General features: G+C 44.5%; 1 protein-coding gene across 3 annotated transcripts in view; it reads left to right on the top strand.

The window, feature by feature from the left end:
- LOC122563058 (EF-hand and coiled-coil domain-containing protein 1-like) overlaps positions 1-8,230 on the top strand; it is a 27,379-nt gene extending 19,149 nt beyond the window's left edge. For all 3 annotated transcript variants that reach the window (XM_043716412.1, XM_043716411.1, XM_043716410.1), the window contains 3 exons: positions 2,750-2,908; positions 6,562-6,631; positions 6,720-8,230. In XM_043716412.1, the coding sequence (XP_043572347.1) occupies positions 2,750-2,908; positions 6,562-6,631; positions 6,720-6,850 (360 nt within the window). In that variant the 3' untranslated portion in view covers positions 6,851-8,230. The remainder of the gene's footprint in view (positions 1-2,749; positions 2,909-6,561; positions 6,632-6,719) is intronic.
- The last annotated feature ends 476 nt before the right edge of the window (positions 8,231-8,706 follow it).

Genomic DNA, 8,706 nt, shown 5'->3' with positions numbered 1-8,706 from the left:
TCTACGTAGCCAACAAAGAGACAGGCATAGCTGGGGTCCATACGTGTGCCCATGGCTGCCCCTTTGGTCTGGAGGAAGTGGGAGGATTCGAAGGAGATATTGTTAAGGGTGAGGACCAGTTCGGCCAAACAAATGTGAGTATCGGTGGAAGGGTACTGTTGGGGACGTCGGAAGAAGAAAAAACGGAGGGCTTGGAGGCCCTGGTCATGGCGGATGGAGGTGTAGAGGGATTGGGTGTCCATGGTGAAGATGAGGCATTGGGGGGCAGGGAAACAGAAGTCTTGGATGAGGTGGAGGGCGTGGGTGGTGTCTCAAATGTATGTGGGGAGTTCCTGGTGTCCCAACCTCTGAACCAGGTAGCCCAGGTTCAAATCCCACCTGCTCCAGAGGTATGTAATAACATCTCTGAACAGGATGATTTAAAAACAATGTCTCAGGTCATAGAGTCACATAGCACAGAAATAGACCCTTTGGTCCAACCAGTCCATACCAACTATAATCCCAAACTAAACTAGTCCCACCTGCCTGCACTTGGCCCATATCCCTCCAAGCATTTCCTATTCATGTACTCATCCAAATTTTAAACATTGTAACTGTACAGCATCCACCAAGGAGAAGGAGTGGTATTATCGCAAGATGGTTAACCCAGGTGATGTTCTAGGGACCCGGGTTTGAATCCTGCCACAACAGATGCTGGAATTTGAATTCAGTTAAGATCTGGAATCAAGAATCTAATGGTGACCATGAATCTGTTATCGATTGTCGGAAAAATCCACCTGGTTCATGAATGTCCTTCAGGATCTGGCCTACATGTGACTCCAGGTCCTCCAACAATGTGGTTGACTCTTAACTGCCCTCTGGGCAATTAGGGATGGGCGATAAATGTCAGTCTGGCCAGTGATGCCCTCATCCTGTGAATGAATTAAGAAAAAAAAATTCTTCTGAAAGTCCATTCCACACATGAACCACTGCCTGTATACAGAAAAAAACAGCTTTGTCCCTCACATTCAACTCCTCGAAACTACAGACATCAGATTTAAACCCAGTCATAGTTCATGGTGCATAGCCTGCACTGGGACACAATTCCTATGGGAATGGGAACCTGTGATGAAGGAAAATGCCATTAAATGTGCTTTCCCCTTTCTGCTTGCTCAATGCTGGAGTTTCCCATCCTGCCTGAGCTTCCTATCTCGTCTGTCCTGACACTCCAATTGTCTGTTAGCTCAGTCTGCTTCCTGAGTAAAGTGGAAGGAAAGGCCTATTTTGCACTTAAATTATTGTGACTCCGTAACCTTCTACGAGGAGATGTACCCGGCTGGTCTGGACAGCTGCGGACCCTGATGTTTCCTCCCAGATGGTTTGACATGTCCTTGAACTAGTTATACTTAGAGACAAATTTTATTTCAAGACCAGTGTTCCCACAATGTAAAAATGGTCCGGTTGTAAGAGACGGTAGTTGTCAAAGTTTTGTATGAATCTGTTGTGTAATGTTGGAAAAATTAAATGAGAAGTGAGTTGGATAAACATGCCACAGGGAAGTACAGAATTGGGGAAAGGACATTTAGGACACAGTTTGTTCTTGTAATGGATTTTGTCTTTCCCACAAAAGATTAACCTTCTGCCCCCTGAAGTAGAGCAGGACAATTTCAAAGAAAGGCAGGGAAGATTTCTTTGACATTCAAAGCAATATTTAATCCACAAACCTCACTTTTAAAAACTGATGATCTTACTAGTATGGTATAGCTATATGTGGCAGCTTGCAGTTTGTTAACTAACTGCCACATTTCCTACATTTCCACAGTGTCTACACTTCAAAAGCCATGGCTGTGAAAGGGTTAGGTTCATCTCAAGTTGATGGTCATGACGTATGAAGAGAGACTGGATCGGTTTGGATTATATTTACTCGAGTGTAGAAGAATGAGGGGGCGATCTCGTAGAAATGGGACAAGACAGGGCAAACACAGGAAGGATGTTCCTGATGACTGGGGAGTCCAGAACTAGGAGTCACCGTCTAAGCGTGAAGCCTAGGCCTTTTAGGGGTGAGATGAGGAGAAATTTCTGCACCACAGAGTGATGAGTCTAGGGAATTCTCTGCCATAGAAAGGGATTAAGGCCACAATATTGAATGTCATAGAATCCCTACAGTGTGGAAACAGGTTTTTTGGCCCAACATGTCCACACTGACCCTGCGAAGAGTAACCTTCCCAGACCAATTCCCTATCACTCTACATTTATCCCAGACTAATGTGCCTAACCCACACTTATATATAGATAGCTTTATAAAAAATTGAACGCTATGGGCAATTTAGCATGGCCAGTTCACCTAACCTGCCCATCTTTGGACTGTGGGAGGAAACCAGAGCAAACCCAAAGGAAACCCACGCAGACACAGGGGAGAACATGCAAACTCCACACAGACAGTCGCCTGAGGTGGGAATCAAAACCGCGTCCTTGGCACTGTGAGGTAACAGTGCTAACCACTGAGCAATTGTGCTACCCCAGTGTTTTCAAGAAGGAGCCAGATATAGTTTTTGAGGCTATGGGAATCAAAAGTTGTGGGGGAGAAATTGGAATAGAGTACTGAACTGGCTGATCAGCATGATCATTTTGAATGGCGGAGCAGATTTTGAAGGGCTGAATAACCTGCTCCAATTTTTTATAAAGCTATCTATGTATAAGAGTGGCTATAAAAATGCATGTCTTTGTTGGGCTACTGTAGCTTCCATGTGAATGCTGTCTTGTTTTCCAGTTGACATGTGCAATGACCAAGGAACTCCAGCTGAAAGGGGAGGAGGTGGAGATGCTGAGGATGGAACTGCAGATGGTTGAAACTGATCGGGTTAGACTCTCGCTGATTGAGGAGAAACTGACGGATGTACTGCAGCTTCTGCAACAACTGCGAACGCTGGTAATTACCCCGACGATTGAAAAGAAAGTAGTCTATTGTGAAGTTCATTATGTGGAGGAGCTGGTGTTGGACCTGGGTGGACAAAGTTAAAAATCACACAACACCAGGTTGTAGTCCAACAGCTTTATTTGGAAGAACTAGCTTTTAGAGCGCTGCTCCTTCATCCGGTAACTAGTGGGGCAGTATCATAAGAAACAGAATTTATAGCAAAAGATCACAGTGTCATGCAACTAAAATAATATATTGTTATAGCTCATTGTTAGAGGTTCTAGTGTGAGAGGTTAGGTGTGTGTTTCGGAAAGGAGGTCAGCATCGAAAACTTAGATGCCAGATCCCATCGGAACATTCATAACACGCCAATGCTGCTCACATCCCGGTCGGGGACTGTTTGAACCAGTTGCTTGGCAAAGTTCACAGCAGTTTACTTTATGTCTGATCACAAACACCAAAGAGTTCTGCTTGTAAGGACCAGGCAATAGTCCGACTCGCAGCATGTAAGTATGATTTCACACTGGGTGAACAACGTGTTAGGATTAGCCTTCTGTTCAGACACAGCTTCCTGCAGCAATAGCTCAATCAGTGGTATTAAGTAGCGTGGCTGGCATTCAGGCTGCTAATTCAGGCTCGATTCACCATGTTGGTTGTGGGGGAGTGAGGAGCTGGGTGGGTATGTGGGTATTCATTGAGTCACACAATTATTACTTTGCAGAAGGAGACCATTCGGCCCACAGTGTCTGCACTGGCTCTCCGATTCGACTTCACATGTTAGTTTCAGGCCTAGAATTTGTGGAATTGTAACTCCCATTAGGGCACACTTTTTATGGGGAACCGAAGTTTGTTGTTGAGTCGACATTCCAGGTTTCTGGAATCCCTCTGGAGCATTCACCAGTGTATTCATTAGATTGTGCAGGTAGCCCTTCTCTCACTAGGCGTGTGGCAAAGTTAGAATTATAGAATCCCTACAATGTGGAAACAGGCTATTCGGCCCATCAAGTTCACACCGACCCTCTGAACAGCATTCCACCCAGACCAACCTCCCTTATCCTGTCCCTCTAGCCTGCATTTCCCATGGCTGATCCATCTAATCTACACAGCCCTGGACACTATGGGCAATTTAACCTGCCAGTCCATCTAACCTGCACATCTTTGAACATTGGGAGGAAACAGAAACACCTGGAGGAAAGCCATGCAGACACGGGGAGAACATGCAAACTCCACAGAGACAGTCACCTGAGGTTGGAATTGAACCCAGGTCCCTGGCGCTGTGAGGCAGCAGTGCTAACCACTGAACCACCGTGCGACACTTGAGGCATGTTTGTTTCACTTTGGAGGGCAGTCATTTCAAGGAGATATTGAGAAACTGGAGCACGGATTGTGTTTTTTTTATTCATAAGTATGAGTACCTTTGGCTGGGTCAGTGTTCTTGACCTATCCTTAATTGCCCACATGTAGGCCAGACCAGGCCACTAAAGTCTTCCCCTAAAGAGCATTAGTGAACTAGATGGGACTCATGGTCATCATTAGACTTTTAATTTCGAATTTTTATTCAATTCAAATTCCACAAACTGCCATGGTGGGATTTGAACCCAGTTCCCCAGAAATTACCTGGGTCTCTGGATTAATAGTCTAATGATATTACCAGTAGACCATGGCCTCCCTTTTCACAAGTTTCAAATTGGATATTGTACACTACAGTATTTCTTTATCTCAGATTGACATCCATCTTCATAACTGCTTTATTCATGAATAAAAGTAAAACATTGCAGATGTTGGAAATCTGAAACAAACAGCTAATACTGGAGAAACTTGGCAGATCTGATACATCTGTGGAAAGGGAAATAGAGTTAACATTTTGAGACCCATATGAGTTTTGTTCAGAACTTGTATTCTGATATGCTAGAGACACTAATATGAATGAATGAAAAACAAACAAATTTTGTGGAAACCTCAAAAATTCAGCAACCATTTGGCCCATCATACCTTTGCTATCTCTTTGCAGGAACTCTGTAATTAATCCCATTTGCTTGCTCCTTCCCCATAATCCTCTGAATATTTCCCCTAAAATGACACTAATTTCCTTTTATCCTCATCCATTTACTGTATGAGAGTATGGATCAACAGGTCACTCACCCTGTTGCACCAACAAGATTATGGTCAAAAGTGTGGTGCTGGAAAGCACAGCAGGTCAGGCAGCATCCGAGGAGCTGGAGAGTTGACGTTTCAAGTGTAAGCTCTTCATCAGGAAAGCCCACATTCCTGATCAAGGGCTTACGCTCAAACATCGACTGTCTTGCCCCTCGGCTGCTGCCTGACCTGCTGTGCTTTTCCAACTCTCTCGACTCTGATCTCAGCATCTACAGTCCTCACTTTCTCCCAATAAGATCATAGCTGATCTGACTGCTGCACATTCCCACCTCTCTGTGATAAACTTTCACTCTGTTACTCATCAAGAATTCATCTACCACTGCCTTTAAAAACTAAATTCAAAGGCCACCTTTTGAGGAAGAGAGTTTCAAAGACTCACAACCCTTTGTGAGAAAGGAAATGCTCCTCACCTCCTGCTTAAATGGGCCAACCCTCATCTTTCTGAAGAAGAGTTGTACCTCAACAATAGCTGTTTCTCTCTGCACAGATATTGCCAGATCTGCTGAGTTTGTCCAGTATTCTCTGTATTTGCTTTATTTGTGTGTCTGTCGTGGATGAGGTGTCACCTAGTCATGGCATGGCGATGACCTTACAGCCAGTATGGACAGTATTGTTGGCCTGGATTCTCCCACCAGAGGCTTGGGTATGGGTGGGACAACACAAAGAAGTAAATGAGCAGCTTCTGAGAGCAGCAGTGATTGAATCTGATGTGCAGCCAGATTACACTGTGTTCATTGAATCATTTAATCCCTCCAGTGTGGAAACAGGTCATTTGGCCCAAAAAGTCCACACTGATCCATCCGAAGAGTAACCCATCCAGACCCATTCCCCTATCCTAGGATCCTACATTAACCCCTGACTAATGCACCTCACCTCACACATCCCTGAACACTGTGGGCAATTTAGCACAGCCAATTCACTTAACCCCCACATCTTGGAGATTATGGGAAGAAACCGGAGCACCTGGAAGAAACCCACATATATACGGGGAGAATGTGCAAACTCCACACAGAGAATCACCCGAGGTGGAAATTGAACCTGGGTCACTGGTGCTGTGAGTCAGCAGTGCTAACCACTGAGTCACCGTGTTGCCCTTTATTTTAAAGATTTAGCATCATGGAATCCCTACAGTGTGGAAACAGGCTATTTGGCCCAACAAGTCCACACTGACCCACCTACAGTCCTGTCAGCCTGCCTCTGCCAAAGATGGATTGAATGTTTTGACAATGATTTTGAATTGGGTTTACAGTGTGAGGGTCTTGTGAATACTTGCCTACAGGCCTTAACTGTCCAGAAATCCATGCAACACTTAATGACGTTATTTTGTCACTGGTATCCTCACCAGGTATCAAGCAGACTGAATAACAGAATACAGGAGGCGTCTGTTTTAAGTGGACACCATGTTCCTGAGTTGTTGAATGGACCAGTTTTTGATGTTTTTCAGATTCTAACTCTTCCTTTTTCTTGCATTCCTATCCATCCTCAATTTGTATTCTGCTTGATCACAGAACATTTCCAGACGGTCATTGGGGAAGATCTTAATGAGCACTTTGGACTCCTGTTACAATGTGGGACATGGTAAGGAATCACAGCAGTGAGATGTTATAAAAGAGAGCGATAATCCGATTCGGCCTGTTAATAACAACTTTCCCTGCCTGTTTTACAGGAATGATGAGCTCCTTGGACATATTGAGTGTTCTCCATAAAGAGCTGCTCTCTTGTGAGTTACTCTCCAAAGGTTCATGTCAAACGGAGGAGGAGCAGATCAGGAAAAACTCCCTGGTGATATCATGTTAATGCATGGAAGTGGGCAGATCCCACTTTGCAGCAATAATCTTCAATCTTTCCCTCTTAAGCAGTCAGTTGGGATGTGGCCAATATCCATAGGCAGAAGAGGGTCCTGCCAAAACATCGACTTGCCTGCTGCTCAGATGCTGCCTGACCTGCCTTGCTTTCTCCACACTTTATTGACCCCAGGTCTCTAGTATATGCAGTCCTCTCCATCTTCTTGAAACCATTGAAGATCAATCACTGAAACACAAATGTTTATGAATGCTTGTGGACCGGAGGCTGGCTAATCACAGGCTGACACATACAGACGTCTGAAGCAATTGATGATGTACAGTCTGTGCTATCATGGACTTTGACCAATCTCAGTGACAAAAATTCTGTAAATTTGCATGTGGTCACAAAAGGCAAGCAAATCGATTTAAAGAGAGAGCTTGTTTCTGGGGACTTTGCAGCTAATGAAACCTGTTAACTGAGTGGACAAATGCGGTAACCATCTTGTGCTCAGGAAGATCCCACATAGAGTGTGGTTCCAGTTAATTTTGTCATAACTGCAAGGCGGTTGTTTGTCAGGATACTGGGGGAGCTCCCTGCAGAAAGACAGTGATGAAAGTTACGTGTCCATCAGAACAGGCAGCTGGTGCCTTGGTTTAATGTCTCATCCCAGTGGTCACCCTTCCAGCATTTCAATGTTGCTTTTGAATGGGACTGAGCTTTAACAAAAAGCAGAATACCACAGATGCCGGAGACCTGAAATTAAAAAAAAACACCAATCGGCAGCTTCTGTGGAGAGAAAGAGACTTTTATCAGAAAAGATTATGTACTCAGTCTTGAATCTGTATCAGCTAACCATGTTCCACATCTCAAGACGTGGCTCACAATAACCAGGTCACTAAACAGTAAACAAAGCACTTGGGTTTATTTCTGATGGGAGAGAATTGAAAAGTAGAGAGTGTTGATTAGCCGGTACCTGGAACACTGTACACAATCCTGGACACCGTATTATTACAAAGAAACATATCAAAACACAGAGGGTGTAAAATAAATTTATAAGGAGGATGCCAGATTGACAACTTGTCTTTCTTCTTGAGAAAGGAAGGCAAGGGGATGTCCTATTAAAACTCTTTAATATTATGGAAGATTTTGATTGTTTAGATGGGGAGAAAATGTTATGGGAAGATCATAACTAGAAACCATTAGTGTAAAACTGCCTCCAAGAAGTTCAATGGGGGAAGCAGTGGGAGGGATGCAATGAAGAGATGTGTGCTAATTGTTGAAGTTCTGGGGTGAACTTAGAGTCCCTTCAGTGTGGCAGCAGGCCCTTTGGCCCAACGAGTCCATACTGACCCTCCAAAGAGTAACCCAACCAGACCCATTCCCCAACCCTTTGATCCTACATTTACCCCTGACTAATGCACCTCGCCTACACATCACTGAACAATTTAGCATGGCCAGTTCCTAACCTGCAGATTCTTTGGAGTGTGAGAGGAAGCCCATGCAAACGCAGAGTGAACGTGCAAACTCCACACAGACAGTCACCCGAGACAGGGATTGAACTCAGGTCCCTAGTGCTATGAGGCAGCAATGCTATTCGTGCTGCCCAATTTTCCAGTGACCAAAGTAATGCAGCTACATGTAGCCCAGGCTGCTTGTTTTGGATTCTCAACCTTTATTATCCCAAGCTGATGGAATTCTACATGAGAGAGAGCTTCTGAACATCCAGGCTCTCAGTGCTCCCCACTGGGAGGAGACTCAGCCCCTCCAACACAGATACTTTGAAAGATATGAGTTCCATAAAAAATTCAACTCCACACCCACAGCTGTTAGACTTCGACTTGCACGGACTCTGATGCTGAACAAGATAT

The sequence above is a fragment of the Chiloscyllium plagiosum genome, chromosome 26 (assembly GCF_004010195.1).
Source record: "Chiloscyllium plagiosum isolate BGI_BamShark_2017 chromosome 26, ASM401019v2, whole genome shotgun sequence".
Taxonomy (NCBI): Eukaryota; Metazoa; Chordata; class Chondrichthyes; order Orectolobiformes; family Hemiscylliidae; genus Chiloscyllium; species Chiloscyllium plagiosum.
Note: the sequence above shows the minus strand (reverse complement) of the source record. Positions and strands in the feature narration are given on the sequence as shown.